Source organism: Anastrepha ludens, chromosome 2 (genome assembly GCF_028408465.1).
Source record: "Anastrepha ludens isolate Willacy chromosome 2, idAnaLude1.1, whole genome shotgun sequence".
Lineage (NCBI taxonomy): Eukaryota > Metazoa > Arthropoda > Insecta > Diptera > Tephritidae > Anastrepha > Anastrepha ludens.
In genome coordinates, this window is record NC_071498.1 from 4,135,662 (window position 1) to 4,154,389 (window position 18,728).

The 18,728-nt window shown below is 35.3% G+C and overlaps 1 protein-coding gene across 10 annotated transcripts in view; it reads right to left on the reverse strand.

Moving 5' to 3' along the window:
• Positions 1-15,237: 15,237 nt before the first annotated feature.
• LOC128862162 (RIMS-binding protein 2) overlaps positions 15,238-18,728 on the reverse strand; it is a 132,531-nt gene continuing 129,040 nt past the window's right edge. For 9 of the 10 annotated variants that reach the window (XM_054100634.1, XM_054100707.1, XM_054100684.1 and 6 more), the window contains one exon: positions 15,238-17,639. In XM_054100634.1, coding sequence (XP_053956609.1) covers positions 16,869-17,639 — 771 coding nt within the window. In that variant the 3' untranslated portion in view covers positions 15,238-16,868. The remainder of the gene's footprint in view (positions 17,640-18,728) is intronic. The other variant, XM_054100699.1, reaches the window with a different exon arrangement.

Consider the following 18,728-nt stretch of genomic DNA (forward strand, 5'->3'; position numbering starts at 1 on the left):
GAAAGATAAAGGGGAGATACCATCATTAGAAACTACACGATGTCTATTAAGCTGCAATTAGTGGTGCCATACCGTAGCCATAAACGTAAACATAGCAATCAGCTGTTCTTATCAAACATATGGGCTTCACTGCGAACGATTATAGGTACCACGTCATAGCCATAATCGTAGCCGTATGCATCTATTAAATTTTGGGTTTTCCCCGTAACCGTAAGCAGCTGTGAATTACTTTACATGTGTTTTGATATTTGCGATAAAAAATTGAATATTAGAAATGAATGACGAAAAATTAACTGACTGAGTGGAAAACTATTGTTTTTATGACAAAATGCAAATTGTGTCATTAAATCTACTTCAATATCAGCTGTTTATGGTTACGGCATGACTAATCGACAAATGCTTTAATGTTGCGTATTTAGTTATGGTTACGGCTATGGTTTTATTGCTACGGCACCACTAATTGCAGCATTACTTAGGTAACCAAATTGAAGAACTGACAAAAATTTGTGCGATACTGATTGAACGCTCTCTGAAAATCTATATGGATACTACAACAAACTTAAGGCCCTGCTGAAACGCGGCGATGCAGTATTAACGAAAAACCGCTAGTACCTTTCTGTATGTAATAAAACCATTATACCTTGATGAAGCTCTAAGAAGTAATTTAAACCACCAAGTAATCAATTTGTCACAGAGTATAAAGAATACAAAACCAAAATTCATATTAAAAAAAAAATGCCCTTCTCTCGTATTGCCTTACTATCGACGGAAGGAGTTGTGGTATCAATAAAATTATATGAAATGGAATTATGCGATCCCACTTCTCTCTTTCTATTTCACTGCGCATTAATTCAATGAAATTCATGCCATTTTTATTTGCTAAACAGTGGCAAGAACGTTCTCTTGGTCCATTTCTAAAGTTAGTGAGAGATAATACAATAAAATAGCGTAAAGTAATTAGTACTTGCTTAGATAATGGATTAAGCTAATATATGAAAACACCCAAAGTATAGTAAAAATTTGATACGGATGCAGAGCAGTAGATTTACGGTGGTGCTGCATAATTTCGTTTTAATCCCTCTGCCAACACGTAAATGAAATGCAGACGTCACAGTCTTCAGCCTTACTGTGGGATAGGTAGTTCTCACTATACGAGTATAATGAAATAAAAAATGTAAAAATTATATTAGATAAAATATATGTGTGGCTACATCGATTATAATATCCATGGGTAAAGGGCGACCGATTCATATCATTTTTACAAGTAACCTTAGATAAATATTATATATCAGTAATTATGGTTCAGTTTTTTAGGTTTAAAATTCAAAGGTGTTATGCAGAGACGGCATATTAAATTGTTTGACTGTTAGAGGCCCTGAAAGGAGGACTATATATTGACGACAAATATGTAAGAAATAAAAATAAAAATTTTACAGCGGTGGTCTCATTATTTGATAGCCACACCACATATAAGTAGTATATGACACAATCTCTCCTGTGTAGTTGGAAATTTCATTTAATAAAATAACTGCAACGTAAATTTACCAGAATTACGATATTTAACAGTCTCAAAAGGTAACATTAGCTTCCGGGTGGTGGCACCATGTACAGAATGCAGTGGCCAACAACACCATTAACCGGGCTCTCTGCGAATTAGAATGAATCAACTGATGGGCTGAAAATTGAAGATTGTGTTGGTGATATACAAACAAAAATCAGCACAGGCATTGCTCATGCTACTTCGGTGATGACCGGTTGGACGATTGTGTGAATACGTGTGAAATAAGCTGCTACAATTCTTCTGCCGAATCCCCGATGACGTGGCAGCCGTAATTGAAGTTTGAAAAAAGCAAGCCAAGGGACACCGAGAGAATGGTAACTCCTAAAAGTCTCAGCCCATTGTATTCGAGGCTTCGGAAAGTAAAAGGGTTAATAGTCAAGGAGGAAAGGAGAAAAGTAACAGAGAGGAAAGAGATAGGATAGAATAGAGACAGAGATAGAGATAAATTGTATTATGAGAATTTTTCAGACTTTTTGTCAAATCAGAAAATATCTTCCAGTTTGGGAGAACGAATTTTACTCATTCTTATGGCATCGGAACCCAAAATTCGTAGCTTTGCTCTAGCAAAGTTAGAACACTCACAGAGAAAATGTTCAGTGCTATCCGGCGTCTCTAAGCAAGATAGGCAAATCGGGTTCTCCATAATTCCAATGGTGTCATTTGCTGACCCCATGTATTGTGTCCTGTAATTATACCGAACGTCAACCGAACGTCTTTTCTACTAAGTTTTGGAAGAAAACAATTGGCAGCTCTGCAGTGTTCTCGACTAGACCATAGAAGAAAAGTGAAACCCTGAATTTAGGAATGAACTTGCTTATATAATCACCTTGATCAAAAAGGTAATCTTGTTCCGGGAACAACCGCCAGATGACACTCTAAATCAGCTGAATTGAGTTCCCTTTTTATTTTTTATTTTGGTTGCCATATCTTTTAATAACATTCCACTAAAATTGTATCACCATTGCTTAACATTTGTGATAGTTACGCCGGCTTGAGTAAATCTAACCCGACTTTTTACAGTTTTAAAAATTAATTTGAATTTACAACAATGAGTTTGTAATAAATTTTGCGTTAAAAATGAATGCAATGGTCCGAAAACCTTAGAATTGTTGAAGAAACTGTTTCGAACGTAGTGACAGGCCGTTGACATCGAAACCTGTTGAAACCATTAATAAAGTGAAAGAAAAGTTGATAAATAACGGTAAATTAATCATCACATTGCTAGCAAAGGACTTGAACATTGCTATGGATCCGTTGACATCGCCAGAGACGTGATTTCCAAGGCTGAATCAGACCCAACATTCATGAAACGCATTATTACTGGAGACGATACGTAGGTTTATGAGTACGACACACACCGTTTTTAGTCAAAAAAGAAAGCGAGGGTCACGATTTTTAGAGATTACAACGGTATTGTATACCAAAAGTACAATAATAAGTACAAATATTTGGGCGTTATGAGAAGTCTACGTCAAGCAATTCGGGCCAATAATTTGTGCAAAAACATCTACTAGAATTTGCACCATGATAACGCACCGTCGCACAGTACCATCATTTGACATTTTTTACCAAGAAATAAGCCATCAAATTCACCTGATATGACTCCTTGCGACTGCTCTCTGTTTTATTGAGTCGAAGAACCACAAAAGGGAACGAGTTTTAACAGCCGAAAGGAAGGAAGTAATGGAAAAATCGAAGACGGCCGAAAATACAATATTTCGAGAGCTGAATCAAGCGCTGGCACAAGTACATTGCAGGAGATGGGGTGTACTTTGAAGGCGATAATATCACTTTTGAGGAATAAACTTGTACTCTGAATTTTCTGAATATATGGCGGGAACTTTTTGATCAAGAAAATATGCACTACTATGTGCATATCTATGATTATATTCACATTATTGAATACCACTTTTGCGGACAAATTCAGACTTCGCCTTCTAAAAACTATCGAAAGTAACTACTCGATCAAAGAAGCAGCTGATTGGCTTACGTAATAACTGCCAAGAAAGTAAATATTTACTCCGACAGCCAAGCGGCTGAATAACGGTGCGTTCGAAATTAGTCAAGGAATGACTAGGTTCACTTTCAATCCCTTCTGAATTCTCTGACATAAGATTGATCTGGGTATCTGGTCATAGCGACTTTGCGGGAAACTGCGAAGTGGACGAGCTGACCAGGCAAGGGCCCTTTGAAGTAGTTTCCCGCGAAAGGAGAGGGCTTAGATTTCCTTGATAACCTGTACTTTACTCCTGGAACGATAGGCTTCGCATCAGCTCAGCGAGCGCAGCACAAGTACAAAAACTTGTAAGGTTGCGAAATCCTCTTTCCACGTGGCCTCCTCTTCTAAGGATGACAAAATCTCAGCTCTCAAATACCGTGAGACTTGGAATTACTCCTAGTCCTGTTTGCGTCAGCTGTATGAAGGATGAGGTGGAATCATCTCAGCACCTTCTCTTTAGCTGCCCGGCGGTTAACGCAACCGCAAATCTGTCACCGTTCGTAACCCACAAATACCCAACTCCCGTCTTTCTCCACCCTCTCTTCTCACTCCTCTCGCCCTATTGGTTTCCTTCACCTTATTTTCCTTGCAATGGTGTCACAAAGGATGAGCTTGATTCTTTCGTCCAAGTCGGTCCACTCTCTGGGCAACCATTTTAACCCAACCTAACCTAACTAGTCCCTCCGAGTATAGTTGTTTCTCCTCCCTAGTATATTTTTATCCATAGTAAAAAACAAAAACAACCAATTGCATATTTTTCTGCATTATTTTCCTTTTTTTGTAATTCATTTACGATTTTTTCTCATTTATTTTTATTAAATAAATTATAAGATATAGAAAAAGTATAATAATAATACCGTATAACAATTGTCTGTTTCATCATTATTATTATTATTGTTGTTGTTATTATTTTTATTTTTAGTATTATATTTTATGCATTTGTAATTTTTTATTTAAACTGACATTTTTTCATAATTTTTCTTTTCTTTGTAGTTGTTTTGTTTTTTGTTTCCTTTGTATTTTTGGTAGATCAGTTTATTATCTTTGAAAGTATTTTACTGTATTTTCACGCTGTTTTTTTAATTTCTTAGTAAATATTTATTAAACAAAATTTTACTAGGGAGATTTTTGCTAGGTATTTTATGTAAGTATGTATTCATTTTTGTATAGTATGTAGGCATAAGTAAATATGTGAATAATTTGCATTACTTGGCATGTAAGTATGTATAGTATGTGTGTATGTATTTGCAGAAGTGGTGTTTTTCTCGACTTTCCATATAGCCTACTATAAAATGAGCGTGATCATAACAAGTGTGTATGCGTATGTAACTGTAAACATTTTTTTCTTTAGTGAATTTAATCGCACATTTCTTATGTATGTATGTATGTGTGCCGCTATGTTTTTACATGCTCGAAGATCTTTCTGCTTTTAAACATTTTCATTTTTTTCTCTCATCGAATCTTAAGCTTGCATAAAGTAACTAAACCTGGAAAGTAGATTTGAAAAAAATACAATTTTCGTATTTTCTTAGTTTCTGCTTTGTTGTTGTTTTTTTAGCTGTTTTCAGTACACTGCACTCTATAATTTCTTTAGTAAATATTTATTTCTATTACTATTTTATTGCACTTTACACACGTCTCGGTTGCGTCTAGTATTTTTGAACAAATTCCTTTTTCTTCGACTGAATATAAATACTGAATAAGTTTTTGAATACAAAAATTTAGGTGTAAAGTTGTTTTTCATTTTGTGGGCAACATTGGATAGTCAACGATTGAATGTTATTTGTATTATATTGTTTCGGTTTGTTGTTGGGAATTTTTATATATTTTCTTTTTACAGCAATGGTTTTTGTTTTAGTAATTGTATATGTGTCAGCTGTCAACGCAGTCACATGCGAACCCTGCAGGGAACATCTAAAGATCTAAAGTAGTGAAATAAATATCTGAATTAGCATAAATAAGACCTTTTTCGCAAATTCCGCACCACTTCCCCTCTCATGTCGCAAGTCATGACATTTGTCATGAGTATCAGTGAGTGTCAAGACCGTGAAGGAAAGGCAACGCAAGAAACTGTTATTATTATTATTTCCTGTGGTTCCAGGGAGATATGCCTGTGGAGCTCTCAGCTCAAGTGTAGTTTGATTTAAATGAAAATAAACTGGAATTTTAGTTAGAATAATAATATTCTAAAGTTATGACAGCATTCTTTTTAGTAAGCAGAATTCTACAAGCGACAGCTTTGGTAAAATTTATTCGAAATATGATAAGCGACTTGCGACATAATTCAAGGAAAGCTCAAATCATTTCCAGTTTATGAGCATAAAAAATCTGTACTCACAATCAGTCAGGAATAATCTTTCAGCTTTCAGGAAAAAATAGTTTACATATTTTTATAGCATTAAAAAAGCTAACGCAATATTTCACAGAACTCAACAAAATGATGACAGTAACCTAAAAATTCATATGCGCAACCAAAAAGTTGTTGAAGAAATTCCAGAGCAGGGACTGGCGTTCGCACGGAAAACACCTAATCAGAAAAACGCCGGCCACGGGCTTAGCTTTCAGGCTTAGTTTTGAAATTAAGATAATTGTAAAGTCAGTTGTAAAAGATTCAGCTACGAATAAAACCGGCCTCGTCCGGAATAATTTTGGATGGTTTAACTTAAACACGCAAATATGGTGAGCCACTATGTTTTTCCCTTGGTGGAACGATGAACTCTAAAAGGTTCGTGAACGGTCCAGAAAACTTCTTAATAAGGCCTTAAAAACCTAAGAGAAGAGGACTTGACTAATCATCAACTTGCACAGAGAGAATAAACCAAAAAGTGAGGCAAGATAAACTTGAACCTTATAGAAACTAGACTTTAAAAGGTCCTTCAATTACACCGCTCAGTAAGGCTGGATTCCATTCGGATACCGGACGGTTCGTATACCACTTCCAAACCGGACACGTTTAATGTTCTACTGGAAACCCATTTTCCGGGTAGTAGAACGCTTTCAGAAGTAGGAAGCAGCATTGACATTAACGGTAGCGATGGTAGAACCTCTAGGTACAGCTGGTATATTGCTAGTCAGATAGTAACAGAGGAGTCGATAGCTCTTCCTTATCCTTCTTTAAAAACTTTAAGTCCCCTGGAACTGACGGAATATATCCAGAAATGCCAAAGAAAGGAAGAGACAGACTTATTAAGGCCCTGTAAAGGATTTCACAGCCTGTCTTGCTCTTAGTCACATGCCATCCCAATGGCGACGCGTAAGAAATAGCTAAAAGTTTTGGACCAATTAGTTTGACATCGTTCTTGTTGAAAAGTCTAAAACAAGTGGTAGAGAATCATATTCTAGTGAGGTTATTGCCGAGAAATCAACATACCTACTAGAGTGGAAAATCATGTGAATCAGCCTTACACGATCTTGTTGGCAAGATTAAAGCCGGGCTGGAAGCTGACATGTACACAATGGGCATATTCGTGGACATTGAAGAGGCTTCGAGATGCAAGAGCTCGAATTTAATGCCCAATTTGCATAAAGAGCGGTGGTTCAGTCTAGAACGTTGCAGAACTGCAAAGTGTTTTGTGCCAAACCCGAACAGAAAACTGTCGAACTTTTTTTTAAAGACTTTCGGTTGATAGTCGGTATTATTACAGGACACAACCCTTGGGGTCAGCATGTGACCACCATTGGAATCATTGACGACCTGATTTGCCTCCCTTTGTGAGAGGAGCCGGATAACACCGAGTATTTTCTTTGTGAGCGTCCTGCCTTTGCTGTAGCAAGGCTATGAATTTTGGGTTCCAAGGTCATGAACATACGTAAAATTCGTACTCTCAAGCTGAAGAATATTTTCAGACTTGCCAAAGAATCTGCAAAATTCTTACATGACTGGCTAACTCTGTCTTTCTCGGTGCGTCTTGACTCCCCTTTTTCAAATTTTAACGTCAAAATTCAACGTCATAACGAAATAACCAGGAATGAAACAGCTACACGGAATAGGAAAGAAAAAAAATAGAAAAGAGTAGCCTTACCTCTATGCCCTACTGCAAGGTGAAAAGATTTTGAGAGATCTGGCCAAAATCAGACCGTTAACCGGCGGTCAGCATTTTTGAAGGACCTGCTGATTGGCGAGGTCATTACCGCGACTTGTTTACGAAAAAACTGAAATTGTGTTGGTGGTATGCGAACAAAAGTCAACACAGTCATTACTTCGTTGTTGCAGCTAAAGAACAAAGCTGGTAATCTATCCCTTGTCTCTACCGGGTAACTGCTTGTGGTTGTTGCTGTTGGCATACAATGCTTACTTGGCCGCTCAATGTTTTGCAAAATGAGGTGGGGAATCGAACAAATTTCCGCTATTTTTTGTTATTTTGTTTTAACATTTGAATGTATGCTCGCATGTATGTAAGTATTCGAGTAAATATAGATGTATGCAAGTATGTGTGTTTTCTTTGTAAATTGCTTAATTTCTTACTATTAAATATATGTACATTTATGCACTGCTAAGTTTGTTTTTTACACAATCCTTTCTGCCTATTCTCCGCACTTTCCCCTTCAACTCCATTTTCTATGCTTGATTTCTTTATTTGTTTGCTCAGTAATGCAATACTCGTAGGTACATAAAATATTTGGTATTTTTGTCTTTTGTTATTCTAAAATTTTGTAATTTTTTGTATGCGTTATCTAAATGTTTGTATGTATGCATATGGTTGGTTCTTTTTTTCATTACCAGTTTGTGATTTATTATGAACATTATTATTATTGATTTTATTTTATGAAAGCTGGGCAAAGAAATGAGTCAATGATTTTAGGAAATTTTATGAAATTGCTGGCTTTGACTGTTTTTATTTATTTTTGTTTCTTTTTTAAATTGCCTTTTTTTTTGCAGTTTTTGGGTTTTTGCTTATTTGGTTTGCCTTGACAAAATGAGAAAAAGCGATTTACTTTATATTTGTAGCGTTCCATATTTTGTGTGTGTTTTTAGTTCTAGTCAATATTTTTTTTTGTTTGTGGTTTTTGGGTTTTTTATGTCATGCAAGCATTTTGAACTGTACATTCGGAGAGTTTTATAATTGCAATAATTAGTTTATTATAATTTTATTATTAATTATTACATTTCATCATTTTATTTAAATTGCTTCGTTAATATAATATTTATATAGTAAAAGTCTTCTAGTTTTTGTTTTGGAAAGTTGCTCGGAGATTGAAAGATATAAATATGTAAATATATATGCAAAAAGAACAAATGAATTCCACTGAAATACCACCGACTAACGATGCTGTTAAGTCTATTTTGTAAATAAGATAAGCAAACTATGGTAAATTTGGTACATATAAGATTGAGAAATTTTCCAGAGCTTTAAGTGATTTAGTTTGAAAGTGATTTTTAAAAAATTTCGAAATATCTGCATACTTTTGAAAAAAACACCCCAATCTTTTGAACTCTATTCAAAAATTTCTATAAAAAAAATAAATCCTTTTGCTCTTCGACCAACCAGGCAAACCAACACTCACTTCAACAAGTTTGAGTTAGTTTTTTGTTTGTTTTTGTTATGTAATTCACGAACTAACGAATAAATCAATAAAAAAAAGTATCAAATCAATCAACTGGGTAATTAATCAACTGTGAAAATCGAATCAAATGCATTGTAAAATAATGCTCTAAAAACCTGGAGCTTATAAACTGACCGCGAGAGAGCGCTAAAGCGGTTAAATTTTTGTCAAAAGTTCACAGATATTCATTCTTTGATAAAACCAAATATTTTTGGGTTTAAAGTGTTGCTTTCAAAATTTGGAGCGAATTGCAAATTTCGTAAATTCTTTGCATAAAAGTAATAGTCGTTTTCCGTTTACTCTGTGAGCCAATTTTCACACGTTTAAAGTCTTGAATTTGTGTGTGGGGAGTAAAGAGAAGAGAAGAGAGTGGGGAGTACAGAAACTTCTGTAGCATAAGCATTTGAAAGACTCATTGCTTGCTTTTGACATCTCTTGGCATTTAACACTTTTGAAATGTTTTCTCGAAGTTGTATTTGTGAGAAAACAAAGTTAATCAAAATGATGAGTGCAATTAAAGTCGCAGCTTTTAAAAGTAAACCAAAAATGAAATAAAATAGAATGAAAAAATGTGTTTGCAATTGCTTGAACTATATACAGTGTGGCGCAAATTCAATCACCCTGACGGAAGATGTGTATGTAATTATTGCAAATGGCGTCGTACGTCAAACATATTTGACGCTTGTGAACTACACAGCTCTAGTATCATCATCATCATCATCAGGGAGAGTACAGCACGGGGTTGAAAGTTTAACTTCGACAACAATACGATTCAAGGCAGCAGAACACCAGTTTTGAATTTTCAGTTTCTTGATATCTTCGATGACGTCGTCGAAGCAGCGTTTCCTAGGCCGTTGCATCTGGTGGCCGGCGCGTGGTAATTAAGAAGGATTTTTGGGGATGTTCCTTACTGTTGTGCATGGTATGACCTAACCAACTGTAGCAAATAAACAGATAAGCGCGCTCCATTGCGTCAAAATAAGGTATTTGATTATGACCTTATTTTTTTTTATTTACTAAAAAGTTATTAAAAAACAAAATTGGATGATTAATTTTGCGCCCCCTCGCAAGGCCAGACTAGGGATTACATATACTGCAAATATATAATAAATAATACTGCAAAAAATATATATGAAATAAAAAACTTATTTATTTAATCAAACAATCTTTTTTTTAAATTAATTATTAAAAAAATGTATATAAAAACCGTATATTTAAAGAAATTGTATCAAATTAATAAATTGCATCAGTTTCCATGGTTTTAAAATATTTATTTATTGATTTTATTTTATAAGAGTAACAATTATAAATAACTGTCACACGTAAGTACTAAGCTCTGGCTGCCAGGGACTTCGTCTCCGGTTTTAAAATAAATGTAAGCTATTTTATTCAAGCTAAAATTTTTAACTAATGAAAAAGTTACTAAGAAAATTGGATTAATTTTGCGCCACCTTGTATTTGGGATTGGCTACGCACAATGCTTCAAAACAAATACTCGTAAGAACGATTTATTTCACATGTATTTTGTTTGTTTTTGCGCAACATTCTAAGTCTTCCGTTAGAGTGATTAATTTTGTGCCACCTTGTATTCAGTCAGTGAAAGCTGAATGAAGGAATCACATACGAAACAGTACTCTGGTATTCATCGATAGGAAAAAACGAGTTTACTTATTCAATATTTACACTCGTATTTTCCATAATCATAATTATGTTCATAAGAAAAAACTGTGGCACAGATATCTTTTATTTTGCATTGAGAATTGTCTAGGCTAGATTATTATAGCGAAAAGACTTTGCCGCTAAATACAACTCTGAATTTGAATTTGGCTAAAATGAATACTGGGTGCCTGTAACCTTCAAAAAAAATTCAAAAGCTTCACAAGTTTTTTCATGCCTCGCTTAAGAGCCAATCCCAAAATCAGGCGTACCATTTTTAGTTAACCTAAATCAAATGAAGGCGTCTCACATGAGCATTCAACTGCATGATTTGGCGAAAGTGACTAGCAAGTAGCAATACTGTGCACACGAGGGTCATTTAAAAGGACCGTGCAAAAATAAAAAATACCTAATTGTTTAGGGTGAACCTTTTTTATTTTTCGACATTGGCTCATTTTAGGCTTATACACTTCGCCCAACGCTGTTCTAGTTTGTTGATCGCTTCCAAATAATAGAATTTGTACAAGTCTCTGGAATCACCTACTAATTAAAAAAAAATCTCTTTTTAAAAATCGCCTTTTTTCTTAAGAATCACCTTTCTTGGAATATTAAGAAATGTTCAAAATCAATTTTGCAAAAATTCATGATGTTTTGATGGCTGGGTTGATGACACAAAGGGCATTATTTTATTTTTTTTTAATTTTACCTTTGATGGTCATATTGACCATATTGTTAGAAAATCATATTCAATATTAGGCTTTTTAGGCCGAACTGTGGGTAGTGTTCTGCTCCATATACACCCATTTACACGTCTCTCGTACGTTCCAATTCGGAATATCCTACGTTCATTTGGAGACCATATCAGAGCAATTCTATTAATCAGAACGGGTTCAGAAGGTCTTTCTTAAATTTGCCATCTTTGATCTTTTCTTGATTTTTCCTTAAATATGAATTTGCTAAAATTTTAAACGCTTAGTTTTTGTAATTTGTAATTTTTAAGTAATCAACCTTTTATTTCCCTCTGTAGGAAACTTGTATTTTCGTAGACTAAATTAATTTATTAATTACAATAATAAATAGTAGGAGCCACGTCTGGAGTGAAACGCTTTGGAACCCTATTTCCATTAGTTCTGCGACCACAACTGCTGAGGCGTGCGCTGGTGCGTTGTCGCGAAGAAAAAGGATAATCATTTGACTTCCTCGATTCAAGCGAATACCAATCTGGTTGAAATTTGGTGTGAGTTCTTCCAAGAGACGCTGAACATAACTTCGATGCATGTACTACTGGCACATACTTTTCAAACGACCCTCGTTAGCTCCACACTTTGTGCGTTTCAATGCTTTGTAACAGCACCACTGGATAAGAAATAAGCTCCCTCTTAGAGGTAAATGAATGAAGGAAAGAGTGAAGCTTTTGAGAAATCCTCAATATGTGGAATTTCACTTTCAATTTCTTGAGTGAAACAGACGCGTGAGATTTAGTGAAAGCTCTTTGCCAGATATGGTTTGAAGTCAGATCGCGAAAATAGTAAAAATTATGATTTAGCTAAAAACTATTCAAAATATATTTTAAAACTCTTTCAAACTCAAGCAGCTAGAAAATAAATAAGTGCGTGATAAATAAACTAAAAGTTTCTATTATCAAATGAACTGTCCTACAAACTTTTACAGGCTCTTCAAACGTGTTTATCTTAAGCCATATGTCGCATATAAGTTTTGCATTATTTTTTTTTTATCAAAATGCAATTCATATAGCATAAATCCAAGATAATTTTCGTTCTGTTGTACTCGATAATATGGTCAAAGCTGTACAGGTATTCAAAGCGTCGAGATGTGATTAGTTTTAGATTCGATATAATAAAAAAGACAACTAGGGTCGAATTCAAAATGCGAGGTAAGGACACGATATTTATTATTATAGTTCACATTCATACATTTATGTATCTTTATTTTGGTTATCTATATTTATATGTGCTTTTATTTTTGGCTTGAAACTCTACCGTTAAAAATGTTTGAAAATTTTCACGAAACGTTTAACGCAACTAATATTTCCAAACAGCCGTTTTTGCAGAAAGATACAGCTTTTATAGAGCTATCAGATGCAGAGCTTTATGGTGCAGTAAGTTTCAATGGTCAAAAGCATAATTGGCAAACCGTGCAAACAAAGGATATGCAGACATACTATGCAATTTCGGTCTGAAAAAAATGGTTACTATTAGGTGCTTTCAAAGCGCGTTAATGATTATTCGACAAGTGAATTTGAAATAATGAACAATCTTGAACAATGCTTTGAGTGCATCTTAGATGTGCACATCCTGTTCGTCGATTTCAAGCAATCTTTTGACAGTGTCCTCCGAGACAAATTCCCGGAAGCGCTTGCCGACTTGGGCGTCAGCGGAAAACTCATTCAATTGGTAATGACAACTCTAAACTCTGAAGAACACTACTGAAGTCAAGTTTGGAAATCTTCTTAGTCGCTTAGGAATAACAATCGCGTATGCGAACCATATCGCAATACTGGCAAGAAACAAATAAAATCTATTTGAAACCTTTTGTAACATTGAAAGTCGTGCAAAAGCAGTAGGCCTCAGAATAAATGAAGGCAAAACTAAATATCTGAAGATTTCGCGCAGCGAAGAGGGACGGGATTCTAAAAACATCAAATTCGGGACATTTAGCTTTGAGGGAGCCCAACACTTAGCATATGAGGAATTATATTTTTCAAGATTAGTTGTTGATTCGAATACGCCTCTTCACTTCAGAAGAGGAACGAATGCCCTGGAAGTGACTAAAAAGTTGCTATATGTACGAAAATAGAGAAATATTTAGAAAATCAGAAGCGAAATGGCGCACTCATTTCTATTTTGAAAACTGAAATGGTAAAAATGAGTCTCACTCTGATCGTAAAATTGCGAAAGTATCAGTTAAGTTTTCAGAATCGGTATTCACACCAAGGAGTACAATCAAGAATGCAATTTGCTCAAAATACCTCCGAAACGAGTATTGTAGATGGAGAGACCAGACGATATTCAAAACAAGCAGTACGTTATGGAACCCCCGGCATCACTTAAAATAACAAACAAACGTCAACATTGATTAACATGAAACGAAGGGATGCCTGCTGGCTCACGGCAGTCATAACTGGCTTTTGGTCTATCAGGAAGCAACCAGAGAACAAGTAAACGATTTTCCATTTCTTCTGTAAATGCCCTGCGCTATGGAAGTAGAGAATGTCAACCGTGGGCAAACCACAGTTAGAGAATCTCGAGCAACTGTCTGACCAATAAGGTTCCTAAGCCGCACAGACAGATTATAGCCATGCCGTAAATTACCGTTAAACAAGTTGATAGCGATGATGTGGTAACAAAACGGTGCGGAAGCGCTAGTTGAAATCTGGATGAACCACTACTTCAACCAGCCATCGGTGAAGCTACGGGAAAATTGGTTAAGACCAGTAAAAAGAGTAGTTATGGCATTTCCAGAGTACTAAGCGTACCCGTCTTAACGTATGGCGCAGAAGCTTGGACGATGACAATATCCGATGAGGTGTCCCATGATGTGTTTGAGAGAAAGATTATGCGCAAGATTTTTGGACTTTTGCACGTTGGCGACGGCGAGTATCATAGGCGATAGAACAATGAGCTGTATGAGCTTTACGACGACATAGACACAGTGCAACGAATAAAGATCCGGCGGCTTTGTTGACTGGCTCATGTCGTCCGAATGCATGCAAACGCTCCGGCTCTGAAAGTATTCGATGCGGTACCAGCTGGTGGTAGCAAAGATCAGATGGTAGCAAACCTCAGGTGGAGAAGGACTTGACTTCACTTGGTGTGTCCAACTGGCGCCGGTTAGCACGAGAAAGAAACGATTGGCGCGCTTTGTTAAACTCGGCCAAAATCACGTAAGCGATTATCGCGCCAATTTAGAAGAAGAAAACTTTAAAGAAGTTCAAAACTTTAAAGTGGAATGTGGCACCACAAACGTGTCTAATTTGGAAATATTAGCATTTTTTGTAAAACTCTCAGTAGTCGTAGAACTATTTTAAAGAAAATAAAGAGCAAACAAAATTTAAACTAGCTCGAAAGGTATAAAAAATCACTTAAACTAATAAAAAAATTTTAATTTTTCTTTTACATAATTTGTAACGTAGATTTCTAACGAAAAGCGTTATTTAATTTTTTGTTTTGTATTTATCGCTTTGCAATAGTTTCTTTTTGTATGTATAATTTAAATTTTTTTAGTTAGATTAATTTATTTAATTTCTTCGTGTTAGTTTTAATCAATTGGAAATAGCATTAACTAAATTTTTGTATGTACGTATTTATGTAAAGTATTAGCATTAAGTTTAAATGTTACTTTTAAAGCAGATTTCTTTTACCAATCAACTCACTTTTATATTTATTTTATATGTATGTTTGTGTGTATGTATGTATGTGTGTATTATTTCGCAGTTTATGGAGTCAATTACTGCCCCTTTCTTTGTTTGTGTGTGTTGTTTTTTTTTGTTTTTGTAATTTAAGCATAGTGTCTGTTTACAATTTTTTTTATGCTCAAAAAAATGAGTTTCCACCTTTTATTTGCCAATTTCTTGGTTGCCCTATGGTATTTTTACTGTTTTTTGATTCATTTGGGGCTTCAATATGTATATATGTATGTATTGTATGTATTCACTAGGTATAGGTTTAAGTATATTTTTTTGTTGCTTTTTCTTGTGAGTTGTGTTTTTTGTAATAATTTTTCACACACACACTCACATAATATATAATATGTAGCTTGTTTTTCTTCAGTTTTCTTTTTTTAAATATTATTTTATATTTTATGCAAATTTTTTTTTGCTTGCTTGCCTTTTTTTCAAGTAATATATATTTTGTATTTTTTATGTATGTATGTATGTTTTGACTTTTCATTTCTTTTTTTTTGGGGTTTTGTTTTTTTTTTTATTTATTCATTTAGTTTTATTTATAAACTGGTCAGCAACAGTAGCAAATTTAACAATGTGCGTAACAAATAATTTTTTCTTGTAAATATATTCATGTATTTATATATATAATATACTTTTGTTTTAATTTTTAATATTAATAATAATTATTTATCATAGTATGTATATTATTTTACTCCTTTTTTACCATTTTGCTTTGTATTGAAATTAGTGTTTGTTTATATGCATGTAAACGCTGGTGTGTATAATATATATGTATATGTGTGTATGTATGCATTTATATTTACGAAGAATTCAAATGAATTAGTTAGTGTGAGATTTGAAGAAATTTGTAGCAAATTTTTTTTTTATTTAGTTTTTGTTGCCGTCGTCGTCTATTATTGCATTTTTGTTGCCTCAAAAGTGGCGCTCTATTCGAAATGCTGTGTGCTGATGTGTATTTTTCCTTTGTTTTTTTTTATCTGCTTGTATTAATGTCATATCTGCATTGATGGGGTTCTCTCTTCAGTTGGTATGTGTATGTGTGGCGTTATTTTGTATTCGTGCGTACTTAAATCTTAATTTTTACAACAATTCTATAGTTTTTTTCTCTCAGTGTGTTCGGGTTTGTTCAATTTTGTATTTGTGTATTTGCTGTTGTTGTTTTAGTATAATGTTTCGCTTTCAAACTCAGGCGACCCTTACCCCTCACAAGTACATACATACATATGTATGTATATTCCGTGGCCGCTACTCATCATGCACCGCTGTGCCAAAAGACACTCGCGCTCGGTTCATTAAATAGATATACCTACATGTGTATATGTTTGTATATTCGCTGCGTTTCTGCCCCTCCAAAAAAAAAACAAAAAATCGAAAAACAAAAAAAAATGCATTAAACATTTCTATTAATCTTTTTTTCGCTTTTACATCGCTTTGCAATTCTTCACATTGTATTATGTAATAAAAAATATTAGTACCGTTAGTTTTGCATAATCATCAACGCAATTATATGCGTGATATGATTTATAATAATCATATTTTTTATATTTATAATATTTACTATTATTGTAATTTTTTAGCATTAATAATAGGTGTTGTTTTTGTATTTTTTTTTGCCTTTTAGTTAGTAATAAATACAGATTTAAATACAATATAAATAGAAATCCCCTACAAAATGACCGGGGTTATTTGCCGAAGCCGAATCCGAATTTGCCGAAGAGATCTTTGCCTTTTGACAGTACATCGCCGCCCGGCGCCGCCGCTGCAATACCCTTCAGTCCGCCCAACAGCCCCGCCCCGGGTCCCTGACCCTGTGGCGGTGGCTGTTGCCCTTGCGGCGGTGGCTGCTGTTGGCCTGGCTGCGTTGGCTGCACACCGACTGGTGGTTGCATTGGATCTTGTTTCGGTGGTTGTTTCGAACCAAATAGACCACCGGTGGCAGCCGAAGTAGCACCTGAGAGTAGGCTTGTCGCTCCAGAGAATAAACCACCAGAGGACTGCGTCGTTACGGGCGGCTGTTGTTGCTGCTGCTGCCCCGCCATACCGCCCATCGGGCCGCCCATCATGCCCATTTGCTGTTGACCGCCCATCATGCCAGGCTGCTGTTGTTGTTGGCCCATGGTACCCATGCCACCCATTTGGCCCATTTGTCCCATCTGTCCGGCCATGCTCATTTGCTGTTGCTGCTGCTGCTGTTGTTGTTGTTGCTGCTGTTGCTGTTGTTGTTGTGGTGTCATTTGCCCCATCTGGCCCATGGCACCCATTTGGCCCATCTGTCCTCCCATCGGCTGTTGTTGCCCCATCATACCCTGCTGTTGCTGCCCCGTTTGACCCATGCCCATTTGTTGCTGCTGCTGTTGTTGTTGTTGTTGTTGCTGTTGCGTCTGTTGCTGACCATATGGTTGTTGTTGAAGTTGCTGTTGCATACCAACATTACCACCGCGACCGATCATCCCCTGGAAATGTGCACACAATTCTTCAGATTAGTTTCCAAATTTCAAATTTTCAGTACCGCATGTAACTACGAAAGGGAGTCTTTAATTAATCTGTATCATCAAGGGTGAGACGAGGAGGGAGTGATGGGCTAAGAGATAGAATTCGATATAGGTTAAAGTGGTAGAGAGCGAAAGAGATAGTTGAACAGTTGAAGGAAGTACTAGAAAAAATATTCGGTGATAAACTTGGAACGCGGGATTTTGAATGGAACACAAACTAACCAAAATTTGGTTCACACTAAAATGGATAACTACAAGAAATTTACAAAGAAAAAAATCTCTTTAATACGTTCCACATAATTTCTTTTCATTTAAAATGCTATGCAGATCTTTAAGCTGAACGTTGAACATTTCAATTTGCACTAATAATTAATTTATTTAATTTCAATGATTTTGAATGTAGTTAACAAGATTTCAGACTATAACGACGTAAGGCTGCATCTACCAATTATTTATTAAATATAGTGTTTTATTACTAACCCATTTGCTAGATAGAAATCCAGCTTGACTCTGATACCAGCTTACCAATTTCTCAAGCTACTTTGGAACTAGTCACCTTTCAAACTTAAAATGGCTTCGCAGTTGTGAATAATAATTATTGTAAGCAACTAAATGCAGAACCAAGTTAAAAAATAGCGAATAAAGGCAAGAAGCTGCAGCCCTGAATGCTTCCTTTAACAAAACTCATATAGGAAAGTTCAACACACAAAGAGCTGAAGTGGCCCCAATTATCCCTAATTGGCTTTTGCGTAGTAAACATTTTTTCCACCATTTTGTTAGGGCAACGGACCAATATTGCTTGCCTTCTTCTTGCCTTTGATCTAACCTTGATTTAATCCTGTTTGGACAGTGTACGCTATTCTCAATGTATGCCGGCTATTTTTTTCTGATGGTCATAGCTCATGGCGCGAAAAATTATCTGCTGTAGTACAGCGACCAGCATTTGCAACAGATTTTTAAGAGCCAACCTAAAACAAAATAATTAGTTTCCTGATACAAAGATAATTTAAGGCACCCATTGTGCACCTAGCTTTCTTATACAAACTCTAT